Here is a 23421-nt window from a genome sequence, read left to right as displayed (position 1 = left end):
CCCTCTGCAGGGCCAGGGAGCAGCCAGCACCCCCCCCTTCCTGCACGAGGGTGCTGTGTGGCCTCCAGCTCCTCTCTGCCTGCTCTCGGCGACCCCTCTCAGCTGGGCTGGTTCACGCTTTGTGTCCGGCTTATGTAAGAGAGTTACAGCCGGAGATCCCAGAGCCGTTTCTGGCACCAGCTGCTCTGCCTGCTGGCTCTTCCGTGGGTTGAGTCGACGGGAGGCTCCCTCCTGGGGAGAAGGTCTCTGGACTTTGGTCCCCAAGTGTGCACAAGACCTCTGACTCTCGTGCCAAGACCACCCAGGCGTGGACGGTGCAGTTGCTGAGTCTGCGGTGCCGGTGTGTTCCCGTGAGAGCAGCCGGGAGGGCAGCGACTGAGGCGATGCCTGTGAGGGCTGCAGGGAGGGCAGCTCGCTGCCGTGTCTGGTTCCCAGGGTGGGGCCTGGTGGTTTCTTCGCTAGGGAGCAGGTGCTGGCGTGAGAAGCGCGCCCTCCTCTGCGGTGGCTGTGTGGTGGGAGTTTCGTTTCAGCTTTACTGAGAAGCTCGACGGCAGTGGAAACACAGAGAAGTCTGTCTGCCTCTCCTCTTTGGTGGCACCCAGTGGCACTTAAGGCTTTCTCCTAGTGGGTCACTTTTTTATTATTTTAAATCTGTTATATATTTACTTTGGGCTCTTGAACCCCACCTGGCTGTGTGCAGGGCTTACTCCTGCTCTGTGGTGGCCAGGGATCACTGCAGGCTCAGGGGACCGTATGGGATGCTGAAGATCGGACCTTGGTCAGCCACGTGCAAGGCAGATGTCCTGCCTGCTGCTCTCTCTCCCTCTCTCCTTCTCTCCCTCTCTCCCTCTCTCTCTCTGTCTCTCTCCCTCTCCCTCTCCCTCTGTCTCTATTTTTGGGGCCATACCTTGCAATGCTCCGGGGTTACTCCTGGCACTGTGCTCAGGAATCACTCATGGTGGACTTGGGGGGATCATGTGGGCTGCTGGCTATCAAACCATATGGTCATACGCAAGGCAAGTGTCCTCCCTCTCGCTCCAGGCCCTCAGTTTTTGGTTTGTTTTTGGGGCCCCCCTCTTGTTAAGGTCTGTTCCCTGCACGTGCCCTCCCCTGCCATCACCGTCTCGTGATGGCCAGCTGCCCGGCTCTGGAGCACCCACGTCAGGTCGCCGTGCTCATGGGGTTGGCACCCGTCAGTTGTGGTGCTTGCCAGGACTCACAGCTGCGCCCACACACCTTTTTGGGGTGCTATGCGCTGCTGGCGAGTGTTTGGGAAGGCTCCAGCCAGAGCCACGGGAGCACACTCAGCGCGAGGGGCCCCCGGGAGGAGGCCTCTGGCCTCCCGTGTCTGCTCTGCGCTTGGTTAGAGCCAAGTGGCAGCAGGTGACAGGGAACTCTGAAGAACTGCTGGACGCGAGCTGGTGAAATGGACACTTCTCTCCCATTAAGAGCCAGAGGCAGGGACCCAAGCCATAGTCCAGCGGCAGGGCACTTTTCTTGCACACAGTGGACCCAGGTTCGACCCCCGGCACCCCTTAGGGTCCCAGGTGCCAGGAGAGAACTGAGGCAGCTGAGTTAGCGGCGCCTCCCGTGCCTCCAGCCCTGCTCCGTGCCTCTGCCTGCCTTTGGTGGCCCTGTACTGCTGAAGGCCCAGGCATGTCATTCTCCGTCTGGCTTCATCCCCGCAAGGCTCAGCTTCCGCACCATTCAGATGGGTTCGCGTGGGAGGCGCCTGCGTTTACCTTGCGCTTGTGTGTCGCAGCTGGTTAAGCTGTAAGGTTCTTTGAGCCGTGCTTCCTCTCTTACCCCTTCAGCTCAGCAGTACAAAATTGGTATTTTATTTTTCATTTGTTTGTATTTGGGTCACATCCAGCAGTGCTCCGGGGTCCCTCCTGGCTCTGCACTCAGAAATTACTCCTGGTGCTTGGGCGACCATACTGAATGCCGGGTATGGAACGGCCAACGCCCTCCCCACTGTGCTGTTGTTCCCGCCTCAAATTGGCATCTTAGTGTAGACCCTTGTCCTGCGTCGCCCTCTGTTCCCTGTGTGCCCATGGCCTCGGGAACACAGAGCCACGCACAGCAGTGCACTGGGGCTCCAGGATGATGTGCGGCGACTGGCCCTTCTCAGGCTCCCCGCTCCCTGGACTAGCCACCCAGTGCCTCCCCACCATCCTCTCCATTTCCCCTGTGGCACTTCACTGTGTCAGCTTGCTTTTCTCTGTTTCCTGCCCTCTGTTGAGATACAGTAGCGTTCTGTTGTTTGTGTGTGACTGTTCAGAACCAGGAACGGGGAAATACAGGGTTGGTCTGGCTTTTCAGGACCTGGCTGGCCACTAGAGGGCAGGGAAGGACAGTTCTCTGACACGGGGTGGACGGAAGGTCCCTTTGCGGAAAGGCTGGTGCTGCTCCTGTCCACACCTGCATGAGCCCTGCGCGGAGCGGACGCCACGCTCGCGGCCACTGTGGAGCCCCTGCCCCACAGACATAGATGAGTAAAGTGCGAGTGAAGCGCAGTGTGCGTTCCTGAGAAGCCCGTGCGTGTCCAGTAAATCCTCCTAAAGAACCTGCACAGAGACTGGAGCGTTGCCAGCGCTGCCTCGGCTCGAGACCCGCCTTGCCTCTCGTCCCCTCTCGCCCTTTACGTAGAGTGAGCCACGCGCCGTGGCATTCCTGTGCCCTGGTGGCACTGTTAGTCCCGAGGAAGCCGAGGCACAGAGCTGCTCTAGGGTCTTTCCCCGCCCTGTTTGGGACCCTCCTTGTCCTTGTGCTCCGTCCGTGCCCTCTCAGGGCTGGGCAGCCTCTGAGGCACCCAAGCCAAGTGGCCCCGAGCTAGAGTTCCTGTCCAAGTGGACGCGCGTGCGCCAGCGTGCTCTGCCCGGGCAGCTATTGGGAGGCGCGCGTGCTTGGTGTCGCTCTCTCGTCGGCCCAGGAGTGAGAGGCAGACTGTAGCAGAGGGGAAACTGAGTCCCCGGCCTGTTCGTGATACTGGAGCTCGCTGGGGAGCTGGCGTGGGACTGACATTCGCTCTGGGCGCCCATGTCTCCTGAGCCCTTTACACCCCCAGCATCTTGGGGATTTTGCTGCCTTTCTCTGCCTGTGATTCTTTTTTTTTTTTATTTTTGAGGGAGGGGCCCACCAGGCAGTGCTCAGGGCTTCATTCGGCTCTGGCTCTGTGCCAGGATCACTCCTGGCAGTGCTTAGTAGTGCTGGGGATCGAACCTGGGTCAGCCGTGGGCAAGGCAAGTGCCCTCCTCACTGTACTATCTCTCGGGCTCTGCTCTGGCACTTTCTTAAAATTTGGGGGCCAGGGTGTGGTCTAAGCGGAGATAGAGCTTTGGTCTCAGTTCCTGACGCATTCCAGTCCCTAGCAGTCCGCATGTTTTTCTGGATGGACTCGACGTTCCTGTCGAGTGGGCTTCTTTAGATGTGTGACCAAAAGCCAGATTGTTTCATTTGCTCATTCGGTTTCTCTTGGCGCTAAGGAAATGTGACGTCTTCTGCGCCTAGTTCTTAGAAGGCAGGAGTCAGGTAGACAGCAACTCTGGGAAGCAGAGTTTGTGGTGCTCCCCGGGAGACCGAGGCTGCCCCTGAGGGCAGGGAGTGGCTCAAGCAGGGGTAGGCTCAAGCAGCCAGTGCTCTCGCAGCTGCCATGGGGGCTGAACCAGCACAGCATTTGGCGTTCTCTGAAACATGAGCCGGGGCATCTTAGCAGTGTGTTCTTGTCGGGCCCAGCATGGACGGCGTTGTAAAGAGCTTTCCGTGGCTGGGCGATAGCACAGCAGGGAGGGCAGTTGCCTTGCATGCTCCGACTCGGCCCAATCCCCAGCATCCCGTATGGTCCCCCGAGCACCACCAGGAGTGATCCCTGAGCATTGCCGGGTGTGACCCCCAAAAAAGCCGCCTCCACAAAAAAGAAGAGCTTTTGGTTCCTTGATCCTGGACAGCCACAGGCCGCCTCCTGCCAGGGCCTGACTCTGCGTCATGCTCCGGCCAGCTCCCGCGTGTCTTTCCGGCTCGAGTGGGTCCCGGGAGAGCTCCCAGTTTGCCCTGTGCAGTGCTGGGATGGGGCCCCCGAGCTTGGGCGCCTCCTGAAGGATCAAGACGGCGGCCAGGGCGAGCTCAGAGCACTCCGACTCACGCTCCACTCGCAGGAGCCCGGGTTCCATCCCTGGCACCACACGCTCCCTGGAGTTCTGCCAGGAACAACCCTTAAGTACCTCAAGGCATGACCTAGAAACAAACAATTAAAAAGAAAAAAGAAAGAAAAAAAGTCTACCCGCTCCCAAAATGAAAAGCACTCAGACGAAAATAGACAGCTTTGGGAATGGACTTGTTACATTCTCAGATGAGTCCAAACAAGCGTCCGTTTAAACACGAGAGCTCTGACCAGTGGGGGTGGGGGCCTCTCCCTTTCCTCGACACCAGGTTAGCCTGGTCCCCCCACCCTTGGGACCCCGTCTGAGCGACCACCCTCTCCGTGCTCAGAGACCTCTGGGTTGTCTCCGTCCTTTGTTTCACAGAGGAGGATGTGGAGAACTTCGACGTGACCAACCTGTCTCAGGACGTGCTGCGGAGCATCGAGGCTGACAGCTTCTGGTGCATGAGCAAGCTCCTGGACGGGATCCAGGTGGGCCCCAGCACCCCCCACCCCGCCCGACCTCTCCCCTTCTCCTTGGCCCCTGGCGCTGCGGCCCCAGAGGGCCCTGGTCTGGAGTCTGAGGACATGGTCTGCCTCCTGGGCGTGTCCCCCAGCCCTGGGGTTCTCCCCCCTAGTGTGATGACGCTGCTGCCCTGTAGGCCCCGCCCTGTCCCCCACGCCCTGGGCTTGGCAAAGCTGCAGGTGTCAGGCCTGTCGCCCTGGCCCAGGGGGCCGCAGTCACCGCTCCGCTCCTTTCAGGATAACTACACCTTCGCACAGCCGGGAATCCAGAAGAAGGTCAAGGCCCTGGAGGAGCTTGTCGGCCGGATCGATGGTAGGCTGGGGCGGCCGTGCGGGTCCTGCGCCACCCTTGTTTTCTGTCGGGTTTTCATATGCAGTTGGTTTTTTGTTTTATTTTGTTTTGGGGCCACACTTGGTGGTGCTCAGGGGTTACTACTGCCTCTGCACCCAGGAATCACTCCTGGCGGTACTCAGGGAACCTATAGGACGCCGGGGTTCGAACCCGGGTCAGTCCTGAGCAAGGCAAGTGCCCTGCCAGCCATGCTATCCCTCTGGCCCTCATATGTAATCTTTATTAAATTTCTTCTATTCCTGCTTATGTGTGTGTGTGCATGCGTGTGTGCGCACACGTGTTTGCAGTCTGATTTACAGAACTGTTACTGATAGACTTTCGTACATAACCCTGGCCCTTTTCCTTAGTGGGGGTCCACACTGGGCGATGCTCTGGGCTTGGTTCTGCCTCTGCACTCAGGAATTACTCCTGGTGGTGCTCAGGGGACCACATGGGTGCAAGGCCTTAACTGCTGTACTATTGCTCTTTTCTATCACCAGCGTCTGTCATTTCTCCATTGGCATCTCTCTTCAAATTGAGCTTTCTCCTCCGATTTCCTGGTGCTGGTCCAGCCAGGCACAAGTCACGGATTCCTCCTAGAAGGGTCTGCCTCCGTCACACTCTTCCTTCCTTCCTTCCTTCCTTCCTTCCTTCCTTCCTTCCTTCCTTCCTTCCTTCCTTCCTTCCTTCCTTCCTTCCTTCCTTTCTTCCTTCCTTTCTTCCTTCCCTCTCTCTCTTTTCTTTCTTTCTTTCTTTCTTTCTTTCTTTCTTTCTTTCTTTCTTTCTTTCTTTCTTTCTTTCTTTCTTTCTCACTTCCTTCCCTCTTTCTTTCTCTCTCTTTCTTTCTTTCTCACTTCCTTCCCTCTTTCTTTCTCTCTCTCCTTCTTTCTTTCTTTCTTTCTTTCTCTCTCTCCTTCCTTTCTTTCTCTTTCTTTCTTTCTTTCTTTCTTTCTTTCTTTCTTTCTTTCTTTCTTTCTTTCTTTCTTTCTTTCTTTCCTTCTTTCTTTCTTTCTCTTTATTTCTTTCTTTCACTTTATTTAAACACTACAGTTTACACTGTAGCTGAAGTTGCTAGTTGAGCCTTCTGTGTGAATGCTCTTATTCATGGAGCATAGTTGGCTTCTCGTTACATTCCCATCCAGTCTGGTGTGTTCCTACGGGATGTTAGTACTGTAGGGTTTAGAGATGTCGCTCTGGAGAACCCAGGCTCTTGAACTGGGCAAAACACCTGGAGCTTTGGGCATTTAAAAAAAAAAAATTTTTTTTTATTATATCACCATGTGGAAAGTTCCAGAGTTCTCAGGTTTATGTCTCAGTTATACCGTATTCAAACACCATTCCTTCACCAGTGCCCATATTCCACCACCAAAATTCCCGGTATACCCCCCGCCCCCCACCCCAACTGTATAACTGATGAATTTCACTTCATTTTCTCTTCACCTTGATTATGTTCCATATTTCAACACAAACTCACTATTGTGGGAGTTATGCCCCAAACAAGATAACCCTACTAAGGAAGCATTTGATAATTAGTTTTCCATTAAAGATTGTATGTTTTCAGGTTTTAGAAAAGGTCGCGCAGCCACATTAGCGGCCGCGCGGCTCGGATGTGTCCCAGTCCCGAATCCCGGAGCCGTGTTAGTTGCTGCTCAGTGTCGCCAGGGCTCCATCTGGAGAAGGTGTGCTGGCTGCACCTCCTCCTTCCGGCTCCCCGGTGTTGTTGGCCCCAATTCGGGTCCGGAGCATTTTCCGGGCCGTGTTGCTCACCAGAATGCCTGGCCGCTTCTCTGTTGATTGTGGCAAGATGGCGCCGAGGGTGGGTCGAGGGCGTGACTTCCGGCGGTTGGGACCACTTGGAGTTTGGGCTGGCGCCGCCCCACTCCAGTGCAGCTTTGGGCATTTTGGCATCTCTGTGGGGCTCAGTTGCGAGGTGGTGGGGTTGGCCATCGGCATGGCGGCAGCTGTTGGGTTGTGAGTGTGGCTGCTGGAGGTCGCCCGGGACCCCTGCCCTAGGCATATGCCCCCACCCCCGCATCCTCTGATCCTGTCTGGGCAGGGCCTTCTGCTCAGACCTCCTGGCCGTTGAGTGGGCAGAGTGCAGAGCGTGGCTGTGGCCAGCTTGCGCCGAGGGACCCAGGACTCTGGGGCTGGCTGATGCCCAGCAGGGATGAGGCAGGGCAGGCGGAGGGGAGAGTCACGGAGATGAGGTGTCTCCGGAGAGGCCCTGCTGTGACAAATGGAGAAACTGAGTCCAGTGAGAGAATTCAGGCTTATTCCGGAGAGTGCACCACCCCACACGTGCCCATCCCGCTGGACAGTGCCCGGAGCAGCTGACAACCCTGAGTTGTGGGCTTTCGGCATCCCTTTGTCAGGCGTTTGAGGGCAACAGAAAGTGAAGCCAGACCCAAGCAATCACAGGGCCAGGGAGCTGCTGCCCGAGCACTGCCTTCCTCCCGCCCTCCGCTGTCCGCCCCACCCCTTCCCTGGAGGCATGAGCGTCTTGGTTTCCCTTCCAGGGCCGCTGCCAGCCCCCTCTGCTCCCCTCTGCCCTGGCCCCTGAGTCTCGTTTCCCTTCTTCTCACGAAGACGTGACCGTGAAAGCCTAATACTCTGGAGTGGCAGGTTTGGCTTCAGAGCATGTCCGTATCCGCACTGTGGCTTTGGCCCAGAGACGTGCTCTGCACTCGTTGCCCCCAGATTTAAACAGGTCAGAAAAACACGGAAAGTGAAAGCGTCTGCTCTCCTTACGCTGTGCTCCCTGGATCACTCTCTGGGGTGTAGTGCGTGGAGCCACAGCAGCGCTCTCTGCCGGCCCACTCGGGGCCCTCGGGAGCTCAGACAGTCGCGCTGCTGGGGACTGAACGCAAGTCAGCTGCTCGGAAGGCGAGTGCCGTGCCCGGCGCTGTCTCTCTCGTCCCTCATGTTCCTCTTGTTCCTCTTCTGTCGCACGGTCAGGAGGTGAGGCGCAGCACGCAGCCAGCATGTCCCGTGCCCATCACTGGCCAGGGCCTTGCAGGCCCCCGCCCTACTCGGTGGCCCAGGTAACCCCTGGCACCACGTGCCTGGACAGCTGGGGCCCTTGCACTGAGCCACTGCCGAGTTGGCTGAGAACCTCTGGGAGGGACCTTTGACCTCCTAAGCACTGCTTGGGGAGCCCCTTGCATCCCCACCCCCCCAAATGGTGTTAGGAATCTCACGTGCCAGGCACTGCTGAAAGTCAGCACTTTGCTGATTTTGCCTTCCCCTGCACCTTCAGAGGGCTGAGTGGTTTATTTCTACTCGCTAGGCTAGAAACTGAGGGGGACAGTGATCTTCAGATGCTATCAGGAGTGGCCAGAGCAACAGTACGGCAAATAAGGCACTTGCCTTCCAGGTAGCTGACCCAGATTCACTCCCCAGCATCCCGTACAGCCCCCCGAGAATGGCTGGGAGTGATCCTGAGTGCAGAGCCAGGAGTAACCTCTGAGCAGTGCCACGTGTGGCCTAAATACTAAGCAAATAAAAAAGTACTATCAAGAGGGCTGGGAAATGGTACAACAGTTATGGCATGTGCCCGACTCGGGTTCGAGTCCCTCCCCAGGCATCAGCAGCTACAGTCTGGAGCCCCCAACACCACCGCAGGGGCCCATGCAGCTCCACAGCTCAGGCCCCTTATTCGCCCAGTTGACCGAGAACCGCTGGTGGGCCCCTGCCCAGCCTCCTGGACAGTTGGGTGGCCCCGGCAGGAATAAGTAGAGCAAAATAGGGTCCAACCCAGCATTCCTGAAGGGCCCTGCTGTCGCAGGGGCCAGCTGCTCCAGCCTGCCCGGGAAGGGCCCACAGGGCCGTGCTCTCTGGTGATTGATTCAGGACCCCCAAGGGGCGGCTGCCCGAGGGGAGGCAGAGGCCGGTCACAGCAGCATCTGTCAGGGACGCTGAGAGGAAGCCCTGTCCAGCAGGAGGGTGGCCCAGCCGGCCCCCAGGCTCCTTCCCATCCTGCTTCCTCTCGGAGAGTCGCGCGCTCACGTCTCTGCCTTCCGGCCGGGCCAGATAGCCAGTCATGCCCTGCACAGCCAGGAGTGTGGACTGCAAGGACAGTCTCGGCCCTGGCCAGCTGGGCCCCTCTCTCCCCGGCAGCCTGGGGATGGGGGCAAAAGAGCAGCAGGTGCTGGTCTTGGAGACTGGCCCCTCGTTGTGGCCCAGAACCAATCTCCCCCCGTTCAGAGCAGGTACACAGTCACTTCAGGAGGTACGAGGTCGAGTACCTGCAGTTTGCCTTCCGGTGGATGAACAATCTGCTGATGCGGGAGCTGCCTCTCCGCTGCACCATCCGCCTATGGGACACCTACCAGGTGGGCCGCCCACACCCGGGGCCCCGCACCCAGGGGCCCCGACCTAGCCCCCGGCCCAGCCCCCGACCCGCACCAAGACCCCCGCCCCAGCTCCCGGCCCACACCCACTGCCCCCGCCCCAGCTCCCGGCCCAGTGATGTGACCACTTGGAAGCTCCCTCTCCCACCTGGGCCTCTCTCTGCCTCTATCTGAGAGCCGGGACCCCACCTAGTCTCCACGGCCCGGCCGGCCGCCAGGACTTGCTGACTGCTCTTCCCCTGCAGTCTGAGCCAGAGGGGTTCTCCCAGTTCCACCTCTACGTCTGCGCAGCCTTCCTGGTCAAGTGGAGGAAGGAGATCCTGGATGAGGAGGACTTCCAGGTGAGTGGGTGGGCGACGGGCTGGGGAGTGCCAGGAACAGAGCAGGGGTGCGTCGCAGGAGAGGGGGCAGGAGACCGCTCACGGAGGGCTGAGCCCCACTGAGGTGGAGAGAGCTCACACAACAGTGTGCGGTCAAGGAGAAGAATGTTAGGGAAACGAAGGCTTTTTCCACTGAGCCGTCTAAAGGATGATGAGCTGGTGAGTCTCCAGGAGGTGACATCTGAGTGCATGTCGGGGCGTGGGGGGCCCAGTGAGACATGTTGGTAGGGGATGGGGAGTGCAGGCCGTCAGGGGCCCTGGAGCCAAGTGGGTCAGGGGGGCGTGGGGGGAAGTGCTGCTGAGATGTCATGAGGCAGGTGACAAGGACCGTGTGGCCCAGCCCTTCCTCCTAGCAGAGGACGGAGGGGACGTGACTTTGATTTCCAGAGCTCTCACAGGCTCCCGTGTGGGTGTAGTGTGGGCCCGGGGGCTGTTGTCTTCATGGAGACCTGCACAGAGTGTGGCCGTGGCCGGAACTCACCCTGTGGTGGCGCCAACAGGATTTCCCTGGATGGTGGGTGTAGGCGTGTCGGCTGAGGGGGCTCTCAGAGGCCGTTTCCTGGCGATGGCCAAGCCACTCACATTCACCCGAGTGGGGAGGTAGTGCAGCAGGTGTCAGTATCGCTGGGGTGTGGGCAAGTGGGGCCTCACTGTGTGGGACCTTGGGCTGGTGGAACCACAGACAGATGCCAGATGAGATCCCTCAGGGCGGTGTGAGCACAGAGCAGAGGAGCAGCCCGCAGGGGGTGGGTTAGCCAGGCAGCCACCTGAGAAGCCCAGGAAGGGGGCATGAGGGTTCGGCCAGCAGATGGCCAGCTCTGCCGTCTGCAGAGAGAACGGCCTGGAGCTTGGTCATGGCACTTAGCTCTAGTGCAGCTGTGGGTCGTGTGTTTCTGCTTTGTACATTTCTGAAGTGTTTTATAGTTTAAATGGGCATGTATGGGCTGAAGCAATAGCACAGTGGGTAGGGCTCTTGCCTTGCCAACCTGGGTTTGATCCCCAGCATTCCATATGGTCCCCGGAGCACCACCAGGAGTAATTCCTGAGCACAGAGCCAAAAGTAACCCCTGAGCATCGCCAGGTGTTGCCCCCCACAAAAAATTGATTCCTAAAAATCAAACATAAATGGGCATGTATCTCTTCTAATAGTATAGCGGGAGGATACTGGGCGGTAAAGCAGATGCCCCGCGAGAGTTGGTTTCCCTGACACCACAGTATAAAGAAATCAGGAGCAGTGAGAAGAAAGCGGGCACCGAGTGGCTCTCTGAGGCAGGCAGTCTGCATGCAGTGGCATTGCCCTGTCACTGGCGCTAAGCCATTAAGCCCCGATGGCTCAGCGGGTACCCGGGGAGCCGGGCCCGGCTTGCCCAGGAAGGGCCGGGCAGGGCAGCGCAGGCCAGGGCACTCTGTGCGCCAAGGCAGCAGCTCCTGCCAGCGGGCAGCGCGAGGATGGCTCGAGGCCACAGGCCAGGGCTGACGGCCCAGGGTGGGCCGAGCTTCAGGGGACACTGGCTTTGGGTGCCGAGAGCAGGTCACGTTTCGCTCTCACGGCCAGGCTGCAAGGGCCTTGTCATCCGTGGAGAAGGTGCTTCCCCGGTTGGCTCTGGGCGTGGGGGCGATTCCTGGGTGGCTTTTGGCAGGCGTGGCATAGCGTCTGCCTGACCCCTAGAGAGGCTCTCCTTGATCTGTCCCGTCGCTAGGGCCGGGTGGGTCTGCCGTCTCTCTGCAGCCCCTGCGCCTGACGCCAGGCTCTGCCCACGCCTGGCAGCCTGCTTCGGTGCAGTCACATCCCTCCCCTTGGGCAGAACTGGATAGGCCTTGGCACTGGGTGGTCTGCAGCTCCTCGCAGTGCTGTGGCTCCACGGGAGAGCGGGAGTGTTCCTGCCTCGGGCCGGCCGTGAGCAGGTGAGACTGCTGCCCTCCCCCCACCCAGGGTGCTTGGGGAACGTGCCAGGACTGAGTCGTGTCTGCAGCTGCAGCTGCATGCCGGGCAGGCGTCTTAGCCTCCGGACTGTCTGTCTGGCCCTGCCTCAGTCTCATGCCCACGGTCGGGGCTGAGAGCTGTAGTGAGGACTTAGCAGACGGGCACCGTGAGCAGTCGAGCCCTCCAGACCTGACTCCTGCGTGGGCTGCCGGAGCCTGGGGAGCAGGAGCCGGTCGCTCCTCCCCAGGCCTGGAGCCTCAAGACCCGCCAGCGGTTTCCACTCCTGCCTCAGCTGGGTCTAAGTGCTCCCAGAGAGGTGGGCCAGGCTGCGGGGCGGAGGCGCTCTCCTCCCAAGGACCCAGAGAGGCGGGCCTGGGCTGCATGGCTGAGGCTCTCCTGGTCGCCGGGACCTCGGCAGCCCAGGCTGGGAGAGGAATTAATGAGGACATTAGATTGGCTTACAGAAAATCATGTTTGTGGGTCCAAATGGCCAAATGTTGGCGATTTTATTAAATTCTGTTTACTGCTAGCACTGTTAATGTGTCAGGCACTCAGCTAAATGCTCACCTGTGTCGAAGCGTTTGATCTTTGCAGTGAGCCCCACAGGTGGTTATGATTAGAAGGGGAAGTTGAGTCACAGTGGAATGAGCTGGGCCAAGGCCACGCAGAGGGTAGGGGTGGAATTGGCATCATGCTCTGCCACCTGCTCCCTCGGACCATCGTCTGCTTGCCCCTCCTCCTCTTCTTCTCAAGGCTTTTCCCACCCTATACTCTGCCATTCTTCCCCTCTCCTGGATGGTTCTAGAAGGCTTTTGTCTCACAAAGTAAATTTTCAAAAATTTGGTTTAAAACTGAATGAGGGGGGGGGCTGGAGTGATAGCACAGGGGGTAGGGCATTTGCCTTGCACGCGGCCGACACAGGTTTGATTCCCAGCATCCCATAGGGTCCCCCGAGCACTGCCAGGGGTGATTCCTGAGTGCAGAGCCAGGAGTAAACCCTGTGCATCGATGGGCGTGACCCAAAAAGCAAAAACTAAAATAAAAATAAATAAATAAAACGTAATGACAGGCCAATGGTCAATTGTTTAAAAAAAAAAAAAAAACCAACTGACGGAGGGGCCAGAGATGGAGTCCAAGGGCTCCAGTGCCCGTCTTGCACATGGCCAGCCCCACCTGGTCCCGGCACCGCCTGAGGTCCCTGAGCACCTCTAGGCTCAGAAATGACAGAAAAACGAGAAACTGAGTAGGTCTCCCACTTCTTCCTTCTGACTTGCTCCTCTCTGGGAGGAGGGCCCAGTCCCCTGGTGCCTTGCCTCGCTGCTTCCTAGGGGCTCACGTCTGGGAAGGACCCCACTCCCGAGTGCAGTGGGGAGGGCAGGCGGGAGGCTGGGGAACCGCTTCAGCCTCGGCTGGTTTTGGCCTCTGGTGCTGGGATGGATCCAGGGGCTCATATGTGCAAAGAGCACATGTCCCCCATCCCCCCAAGCTGCATCTCTGGCCCTAACTTGTTTTTCAAAGTGTTTTTCTACTTCTTGAACATTTTATATGGAAATAATTTTACAGTCATAAAAATGTTGCTCAAAAATGCAGCTTTATAAACCCCTCTCTTACCCACTTAATATTTACATCTCACACAGCTGTGCTGTCAAAACCCAACCAGGAAATTTGTGTTGATCAAGTACTATTAATCCCCAGGTCTTATTTGAATTTTTCCCCTTAGTGACCTTCTGAACCAAAAGCCTAATCTGAAACAGTTCCTTAGTCTGTCTCCCGGGACCAAAAAAAAAAAAAATCAAACTTCTGCAGCGAGCTGTCTGTTACTGGTGCAGCACCCTGGGTCTGGGCCTTGGGTGTTGTTTCCTCCTTGTGAGGCTGAAGGTCCTGCTGTGGAGGGGGGAGGTGTGGGGCCTGTTTCCTGGCGGCAGGGGGTCGGCTGCCTTCCTGCCTTCCTTGGAGTCCCCTGGGGTCCCTGCCTCATTCTGGGGAGATGCTGTGAGGTGCGAGAGCTGCAGTGGCTTGAGGCCTGCCCTGTCTCCTTTTGCTCCTTTGTTAGCTTCCTTTTGGGTCACATCCAGCACCTGGGATTGAACCCAGGACGCCCACATTCGAGTGTGTGCCCTGCCCCATGCCATTGCTCCTTTTTTTTCTTTCTTTTTTTCTTTCCTTTTTTTTTTTTTTTTTTTGGAGGGGCATGGTTGGTTTTGCAGTCACATGTAGCGGTGCTCAGGGCTTACTCCTGGCAGTTTGGGGGGCCTTACGGGATGCCGGGGATCCAACTTAGGCGGCCATGTCAGCAGCCCTACCACTGTTCTATCTCTCCAGCCAGGAGGTTTTTTCCACATGCCTGAATACACTTCACATTTGCAAAAAGTGTGCTAGTGTTGTGAAGTGCTAGTGTCTTATTTCATAGTGTGTGCTGTAAGTGACCTTGAAGTCCTTTCACTGTTCCTTATTACATGTCCTCTTGGTTCCACTTGACCCCTAAGGCTGAGTAAAATTAATCGTCTCTCCAGTTTCCTTCAGATAACCTCTGGCGTGGTCATTTCCTTTCGTTCCTTCCAGGTTATGCTTGGCTTCCGCTGCTTGATGGGTGGCAGCCTGGGGGATAGTGGAGGTGAGTGGGCAAGCACAGGCTCTCGGCCCCAGGCACATTCTCTACCCTCTGCCTCAGTTTCCCTCCTGTAAAGTGGAGGGCAGAGTGAGCCCTGCCTGGTCTGCTGTGTTCCCACTGACTGCTCGGCGAGAGGCGGCCGAAGAGATAGCGCAGTGGGGAGGCTTGTGCGTCTCCAGGCAGTCCTGCGCACCACTGCGTGTGACCCCCAAAACAGAGTCGGACTGTTCAGCGAGTGATGACTATAGTGTGAGGGTTGGCACCTGGCCCGCCTCTTCTCCCGGTCTCTTGACTGGACACTCTCCAGTGCCCCCAACCTTCTCCTCCCAAGCCTTCCCTTCTCGTCCTGTGCTCCGCATCTTCTCCTTCTGTCTGTCGTCTGTCCCAGGGTCGAGCGCTTTCCTCTCTCTGCCCCGCCCCGTGGGTCCGAGGATGCTCGGCACCTGGGCCGGCCGCTGCCCTTCCTGCTCTCCTCCGGGGCTCACAGCCCTCCGTCTCTGTCCCACGAGCTTCCTTTGAAACTGCCATTTGGTCCCTGCCCTGGAACTGTCTGGAAGAGGTCTCTAGGAGAGGCCCCCGCCCCCAGCTGAAAACACCTGACTGTTGATTGGTGTTCCACAGCCGTGGATGTTCCGTTCCTACTCCTTTGTCCTCGTCCCAGGTCTCCGTGCGGTCAGCAGTTCAGGTTTGCTGCGCTGTCTGGTGTGTGCAGCTCCTGGGCTCCGCCACCAGATGGCAGTGCTTCCTGCCTGCTGAGCCTTGAAGGTTTGGGAAAAATAGGGAGGTAAATTTGGCCAGAGGTAGAATTATTTCAAGGCTTCAGGGGAATTTATATAAAGGCTGATTGTATTGGAAAATACAGATAGGTCTTCTCCCAGCAAAGAATATTTTCCTTGAGGGCAAAAGCAGCACTGTGTATCAATTATGCGGGTATATCTAGCCAGAATTGGAAAGTTAGAAAATACCAGTTAGCACTGTTGTTCGTCCCGTTGTTCATCGATTTGCTCGAGTGGGCACCAGTAACGTCTCCATTGTGAGACTTGTTACTGTTTTTGGCATATTGAACCACCACACCACAGGTAGCTTGCCAGGCTCTGCCATGTGGGCAGGATACTCTCAGTAGCTTGCCGGGCTCTCCGAGAAGGGTAGAGAGATTGAACCCAGGTCGGCCTCGTGCAAGGCAAACGCCCTACTCGCTGTGCTATAATTCCAGCCCAGTAAGCAAGATTGTATGTATATATATATATATATATATATCAGGTACTTTAACTGTTACCACACAAAAGTGGTGTTTTCTTTCAGATTTTTTTTGTTTATTTTTGGGCCACACACAGCATGTAGCTCAGGTCTTTCTCCTGGAATTCCTGTCCTCAGGAATTACTCATAGAATGCTCAGGTGCCATATGGGATGCCGGAGGTCAAACTGGGTCAGTGCATACAAGCTTCCTATCCACTAGACTATCTCTTTGCCTCCTCCCAGACATTTTTGAGGAATAAATATGTAACATCATAGGTATGTTACATATAATAACCAATAAATGTGCCATTTTGTAACTTTAGTTTTTAAATATCCTCTTATGTTTGCATAAAAATGCAGTGGATGTTCCTTGATGTCAGGAGTGTAGGTCTCCGTCATTGTTTCCAAGTTTGTAGTTTTTATACATAACATGAATACATACCGGACGAGAACATTCCAGTAACGAGTTGGCTGCCGAGTAGTCTGTGATGTGCCTTGGTTTCTTCAGTACAGGAGCACCGTGTGGTGCAGGGGTTTCCCTTGCATGTATCTTTGCTTGGCCCATACCCTAGCGTGCTTCCCTGCTTGCCTGAGCCTTTCCCTTCCCTGTGAGAGCCCCCGCACTCATGGCCTGTTGCAGCCAGAGTTCTGTGGGAGGCCTGAATTGCTGGCTCTGGCCCAGTCTTCAGAGTCTAAAACTTGGGGATACCCTTGAGCTTGTGTTTTCTGAGGGTACCTCAGCCAGTTCAGCTTCTGCAGCCTGTGCTGAGCCACTAGCCATGAGGAGTGGCAGTCCTCCCACTCCCCGAGGTGCCAGCGTCCTGGAATCTTCTGGTTCTGGCAGGCGAGGGAGCATTGTCCTGTGGGGTCCCTGTCGGGAAGACAGGGCTGATGGGCACAGGAAGACAGTGAGTGAGGGTGGCTCCAGAATCAGGCTAGCAGTTTGACCTCACTGAGCAAGTGGTGGAAAGTGGGAATGAATTTCTGCTGACAGAAATAATTTGTGCAAAATTAAAAGTTTTTGATGTGGATAAATTAAGTTTTAAAAGGTAGCATTAGTGTTAACTTGGACTGTTGGATGCTCCTCTGGCCTCTGTAGGGAAGTGTAATAAGAATTCTTGCTAACTGAGGGATGTTCCGAGAAAGGGCAAGAGATGAACCAAGGGTCCACATTTGGAGGCCAAGGGATCCACGGGTGTGAAGGGAAAAACAATTCTTTATTTTCAACAATCCCAAATTGAAACTTAATGTGTGCTACAATAATGAATGTTAGAGTAATATTACCAGTACCTTTTTTTGTCACTAATTATAAGCATTTTCTTATATTAAATTATTACAGGTATTTCAAAGTATTATGTTCATTACTGTTTAAAATTGTAATGTTTAATCTGCCGAAGAAAACATATCCTCCATAGAATTTATTAATAAAGTATATATATATATTGAAAATTGAAAGGGATTTCTTTATTTATTTGTTTTAATTTATTTATTTTTTAATTAGTGAATCACCGTGAGGGTTCGTGCTCATGTTTCCCTCATACAAAGTTCGAGAACCCATCCCTTCACCAGTGCCCATTCTCCACCACCAATAAACCCAGCATCCCTTCCACCCCCCCAATCCCATCTCCCTGTACCCCACCCTGCCACTGTGACAGGGTATTCCCTTTTGTTCTCTCTCTCTAATTAGGTGTTGTGGTTTGCAGTAAATGTGTTGAGTGGCCATTGTGTTCAGTCTCTAGTCTACATTCAGCACGCATCTCCCTTCCCCCGCATGGCCTCCAACCACATTTTACTTGGTGATCCCTTCTCTATCTGAGCTGCCCTCTCCCCAGAATGTGAGGCCAGCTTCCAAGCCGTGGAGTCAGCCTCCTGGTACTTATTTCTACTATTCTTGGGTGTTAGTCTCCTACTCTGTTATTCTATATTCCACAGATGAGTGCAATCTTTCTATGTCTGTAATAAAGAATATATTGCAGTAGCACAAATTTGTTTTTAAAAAACCTTAATACCCATGTCTCAAGTGATGTCTGTGTCCTGTATATATAAAACCATTATTCTGAGAAGGGTCCATTGATTTCACCAAGGAATCTGGGGTGCACTAAGATTAACACCATTCAGGGCTGGAGTGATAGCACAGCGGGTAGGATGTTTGCCTTGCACGCAGCTGACCCGGGATCGATTCCCAGCATCCCATATGGTCCCCTGAACACCGCCAGGGGTAATTCCTGAGTACAGAGCCAGGAGTAACCCTTGTGCATCACTGGGTAAAAAAAGAAAGAAAACAGAAGTGTTGATTCTCTTAGAAATTAGAAGTTTTTGAACCAGAGCAATAGTACAAGAGGTCAGGCACTTGCCTTGCGTAGGGCCGGCCTGGGTACAATTCCTGGCGCCCCATATGTTCCCCTGCGCTTACCAGAGGTGATCCCTAAGCACAGAGCGACTGCATCACTGGATGTGGTGCCCACACACAAAAAAAAGTCAGAGATTTGAGGCAGACATGAGCCTAGTGGGAGAAAGTGGGTAAGTGCTCCAAGACACTAGTCTCGCTCGCAGTAGGGCTCGGGTCAGCACAAGCCCAAGATATGGCCCCTCTCTGATGCCCAGACAAGCAACAAGCCTCATGCTGTTGCACAAGGCAGTGTCATTCCTAGGAATCTCGCCCCAGGAAGTAATCTAGACTTTGACTTGTCACAACAGCTGTTGACTATGACTTCATTATATAGTTAAAAATGCAGAAATAAATCAAGCACTCAGTACAGAAAAGAGTAAATTATGGAAGACTCTTGAGCCATTGAAAACCACAAGGTAAAAAAAATTTTTTTCCCCGTTTTTGGGCCACACCCTGCACAGTGCTCGGGATTTACACCTGGCTCTGCACTCAGGGAACACTCCTGGCAGGGCTCAGGGGGCCATATGGGACCCCAGGGACTGGACTCCAGTTGGCTGCATCTCATGAGGCAGACACCCTTCCCGTTGTACTGTCAGTCCAGGCCCAAAATGTCTTAATTAAATAAGGGACCAGAGAGGTGGTGCAAAGATTAAGGCACTTGCCTCGCGTACAACAATGATCCGAATCCTGCCACCACATACGGTCCTCTGAGCACAGGCATGCGCCTCCCCCACAGCCTCCCCAAACAAAAGGTCCACCCAGAGTCTGGGGGTATTTGGTTGGGTTTTATTGTTTCCGATGCTACTCCGGGCTCGCTGCTGCTGGTGCCCATGGGGCCATGTGTGCTAATGTGGACAGAACTTGGCCGGCTTTGTGCAAGGCAGCCACCTTACCCCCCGGACTATCTCTCCAGCTCCTTTACAAAGAATTGTAATAATAAAGGCAATGCTGTGTATTGTGCAGATAAGGGACTAGAAGGGAATATTCCAGAATGACCGGCAGGGGCTTTCCCTTCATGGTGAAGTCGTTGGCCGCTTGCGTGCTGCCTTTTTATGCTTTACCTAGACCAGACTTCCGCAGAGAAGGTGTTGCTATTTAAAAACACTCGATCATGCGAGTGCTGTGCAAAACAACTTCAGATATTTAAACCAAGGGGCTTACAAGGTATAAAAGTATAATGAATCAAAATAGCACAAGGGTTTTGGAGCGATAGCACAGTGGTTAGGGCATTTGCCTTGCACGCAGCCAACCCAGGTTCGACCCCTGGCATCCCATATGGTCCCCCGAGCACCACCAGGAGTAATTCCTGAGTGCAGAGCCCTGAGCATCGCCGGGAGTGACCCGAAAAAAAGCACAACAGAAGAAAAAGGAAACAAGCAAAATGTCTTTCATGACTGGAGACATGCTGTTGGCATTCTGTCATCCACCCACACCTGTGTGCTCTCATGCACACACGTGGTGGATATATACTAACATGAGGTTTTGTTCTCTCTTTGACTTGAGTGGGCTCATATGTAATTGCTTAGGGGCATCTGTGGGTAGTGCTCAGGGCTTACTGCCGGCTCCGAACTCAGGAGTTACTCTTGGTGGGCTGGGGTGGGGCCCACATGTGGTGCATTGAGCCCTGTGAGGCGAACGCCTGCCCTGCTGGACCATTCGGACGACGGTGACAGCCCCGTGCTCTCAGGCTTGCTCCTGTTCCTGGGAGGTGGGGAGCCGCTCGGGAGCTTCTCTGTCTGGGAGTGAGCCAGACTCCATCTCGCTGGCCACCCAGGGCCACAGGCGGCCCTGCGTCCTGCTGAAGTTCCGTTTCCTGGGAAGAAAGCCGAGCATGCTCTCCGAAACGAAAACGAGGAGACACGGCGTGTCCAGACCGGCTGAAGGGGCCGGAGTGGCCACCCACCCCAGTGATGGGTCCTTCTTTATCGCTTTTCGTCTTGGTTGTCTTTCCTCTTTTCTCGCCAATTTGTCAGCATTCTTTTCCAATTAACCGTTGGCTTTTGTAGATGTTTAAAATATTTTCTTAGAGTCAGTTTTTTCCATTTAACTTTGTATTTGGTGCCTCTTGACATTCTGAGTTTTGTAAACTCTTATCAGATCTGTTGGACTCTTTGTGGCTTTGAGTTTTATGTCTGGCTATAATTACTTTATAGTAAAAAAATTAAGAATATCCAGTTCACAGAGACAGACAAAGCAGCAGCCACAGCATGGGTAACTGGATTACAGGGATAACCTAAAATCTCACTTTTATTGTCTACTTTAATCCCCCTCGATAGCCCATCTCTGTGGAGCTGTTTGGGGGAGCAAGGCTTTGAAAACCAAATAAAATTTAGATAAGTGGAGGAGAAAAGAGGTGTTCCTTGAATGGAACCATATGAAGTAAGCCACGGAAATGGACGGAAAGAAACGTGGCCGACGTGGGCCTATTGGGACCATGCTGTGTCGTGCAGAGGGAAACGGCTGGGTGGACGGTGGAGCAATACCCCAGAGCACAGGCTGAGGGTGGAGCCAGCGGCTGGACTCACACGGGGTGAGGAGAAAGGTGGCCAGTGCAAACAGACATGTACGCAGCGGTCTTCAAGGTGTGGGGTTTGTTTTGTTTTTTTCAGGAAGCAAAGTATGTATCTAACCAAAGAGAAGTAGTAGAGAAATTAGGGTATAGCCACAGGATGAAATACTGACGTTGAGAATAATCATTTTGTAAGATGCATGGAAAAACATGAAACTTACAGTTAAAAAGGATGATCAAAAAGCACATAAAATCGTGATCGTTATTACAGCTATTTAAAGAAATGCATGTGGAAAAGAGATGGAAAGGAATCCTTCAGAACGGAAGGGCGTGCTTGGGTGAAGATGGGGTATTGTCTCTCTCCGGTGTCCTGATTCATTGCTGGGGTCGGTTCAGAGGCAGGTGCCGATGGCTCCCAGGCTCAGGTGGGGCGCGGGGCGGGCCTGTGAGGGGCAGTGCCAGGTGACCGTCCTCTCTCCTTCCAGGGCCTCCTCATGCTGCTACAGAACCTCCCCACCATCCACTGGGGCAACGAGGAGATCGGCCTGCTGCTCGCTGAGGCCTACAGGCTCAAGTACATGTTCGCCGACGCCCCGAACCACTACCGCCGATAGGTGCTGCTCCCGCGGGCCCCGCCGCCCGCCTCCGCTGGCAGTCTCGTCACTGTGGCCCCCGAGTGTGGCCCCCTCTCTGCCGGGGCTCGGGCCACTGTCAGTATTCTGTGCTGTGGGATTGGGCCAGGACGGAGGAGGGGTACCGGGGCGTCTGCCCCTCTCAACAAAACTGGACAATTCAAGGCAGGTGGCAGGAGGCTCAGGGTCCGACTCACGTCCCCACCCATGTGGACTGGCTGTCCTTGCCCTGCTCTGCCCGACACGCTGTTCCGTGGGGCATTTGTTTGATTTGATCACAGGTTAAAAACCGCCTTACTTTCCAAAACACCCCCCTCCCCCCGCTCCCCTCCTGCCTCGCTTCTGCCTTTTCCCTGCCGCCTGGTTTGAGCCAGGGCGGGTTTAGCCCTTAGACCGGGTCTGGCGGAGGCGCCCTGCAGAACACTCCACCCGGCACCAGGCGACACATGAGAAGGCCCCATGAGCTAGCCAACACACTCCCCCCAGAAGGACCAGGGCGGGGCGGGGCCTTTCCCTCTGCAGCCCCTGCTCCAGGATGACCCACTCCAAGATACTAGGTGTAAATTGTGTTACTATGTATATGGGTTGATGTACGAGTGCGTGCCCTCTTTGTAGCAGATTCGGTTTTATATTTATAATGTGCATCCACACGTGAAAGCAATCGAGGTTGCCTGGCCTGGCCCATGGCCTCAGCCCCTCCAGGTTGGCCCCCGGGGTCCTTGTGAGTGGAGCAGAGCGGGCCCGGGGCCTCTGCCCTGCTCCTTCCCTCTCTGGGGCTCCCCGCCCGCACCCCCGGGGAGTCCCCAGAGGCAGAAGGCTTCTGCATGTTAGCCTGCCCTTCGCCTGGACCCTGGGCAGGCCTTTCTTGTTTTCACATGTTTGTCACGTTGTTTTCAGGACAGCAGCTGTCTGCGACTGACTTGGTGCCAAGCACTGGGGCTCGGGTCTCTCCTCCGAGCGAGGCAGCACCCTGCATCCCCCACCCTTTGCGCCCCACACAGTCCATGGAGCATAGTTGTGGGGCCCACGTTCGTGGGGGGAGGCGCGGCCCCAGGGAAGCCAGCGCAGCACGTGACGTTTCTCGTTGGCAGCTGTTTCTCAGGCATCCTTCCCGCCCCTCCTCTCCCCCCTCCCGTGTGCCTCAGAGCCTCCTCCACAGAGAGGGGGGCCGTGACCCTCCCTCGCCCGACAAATTAAAGAAAGACACTTGTGTTCCCAAGTGGTGGTTTTATTTTTTTAGTTTTTATGTTTGTACGGGAAATTGTGGATAAAGTGAGAACTGTAAATAAATAGTGTTTCCTCCTCCACTGCTGAGTCTGCTCGCTGGGATGTGCCGCCTGGCACCGGGCAGCTCTCCCCGGGCCGCTGCTGACCCGGAATGCAGGCGGTGCGCCTTCAGTGAGTTCGAGGGCGCCTGCCAGCACCGCTGCCCTGGAATGCGCTGCTGAGGCTCCAGACGGGAGCTCTCGTAGCTCCCTGTGGCTCAGGCCTGGCTCTGCCGTTAGCTCCTCCCCGGACCGTCCGATCGCCAGGAGTAGATCACCAGGAGTAGATCCCCTCACAGGGGCCGTAGATGATCTAGTCCCACGTCCTCACTGTTCACAGGAAAATCCCACCAGAGGCCCAGGAGGGGGGTTGGGTGAGTGGCCGCACGCCTGGCTTGCCTGCATGGAGCCCCACCAGAGCCAGAAGAGCTGGTGCTGGACCGCTGACTTTCCGCTATGGTCCCACGGAGCACGGCTGGTTTCTCTCTCAGTGACGTGTCTCCAGAAAGGCAGGTGAGGGGCCAGAGCAACAACAGTACAGCGGGGGTGGGGGGGAGGGGAGGGGGGCGCTTGTCTGGTTACGGCCAGTCTGGGTTCAGTCTCGGCATGCCAGGCACCGCCAGGAGTAACTCCTGAGCACAGAGCCAGAAGTAAGCCCTGGGCACCACTGGGTCTGGCCCAAAAACAAAAATTTAAAAAATTGCATTTATTCATCTACAAATGATAGCTTATATCCACAAAGTCCACTCAGAACTCAGGATTCATTTGAGAGTGTTTCTTGGTTTGGGTCACGAGGAGCTGTATTCGGGTTGAGTGCAGCCACATGGAACTACCAGCAGAGCAGCCCGGCCACGCCTGCGCACTCCTCCAGGGCTCACAGCAGGAGGGGTTCGGGAGCTGGAGACAGCTTAGAGCTGGAGCACAGATCCAGGTTCAATCCCCGAGCGCCTTCAGGAGAGACCTCACGCCCCTAAGCACCACAGGCGGGCCTGAAACAAAACAACACAAAAGATGAGACAGGGAGCGTGCCAGGGAGGATTGGGAACTGCCAGGGCCAGTCCTGGAGGTTTTCAGGGCTGTGTGCAGTGCCAGGGATGACACTTGACATGCTGGTCGTGTGCAGGGCTTTCC

The 23421-nt window shown here is 55.5% G+C and overlaps 1 protein-coding gene across 2 annotated transcripts in view; it reads left to right on the top strand.

Annotated features, from left to right (window-relative positions):
- TBC1D22B (TBC1 domain family member 22B) overlaps window positions 1–22332 on the top strand; it is a 70799-nt gene extending 48467 nt beyond the window's left edge. For both annotated transcript variants that reach the window (XM_055137967.1, XM_055137966.1), the window contains 5 exons: window positions 4524–4630; window positions 4901–4976; window positions 9198–9325; window positions 9589–9684; window positions 20879–22332. In XM_055137967.1, the coding sequence (XP_054993942.1) occupies window positions 4524–4630; window positions 4901–4976; window positions 9198–9325; window positions 9589–9684; window positions 20879–21007 (536 nt within the window). In that variant the 3' untranslated portion in view covers window positions 21008–22332. The remainder of the gene's footprint in view (window positions 1–4523; window positions 4631–4900; window positions 4977–9197; window positions 9326–9588; window positions 9685–20878) is intronic.
- Window positions 22333–23421: the final 1089 nt, after the last annotated feature.

The sequence above is a fragment of the Sorex araneus genome, chromosome 5 (genome assembly GCF_027595985.1).
Source record: "Sorex araneus isolate mSorAra2 chromosome 5, mSorAra2.pri, whole genome shotgun sequence".
In the NCBI taxonomy this organism is placed as follows: domain Eukaryota; kingdom Metazoa; phylum Chordata; class Mammalia; order Eulipotyphla; family Soricidae; genus Sorex; species Sorex araneus.
This window is presented reverse-complemented; position numbering and strand designations above follow the sequence as displayed.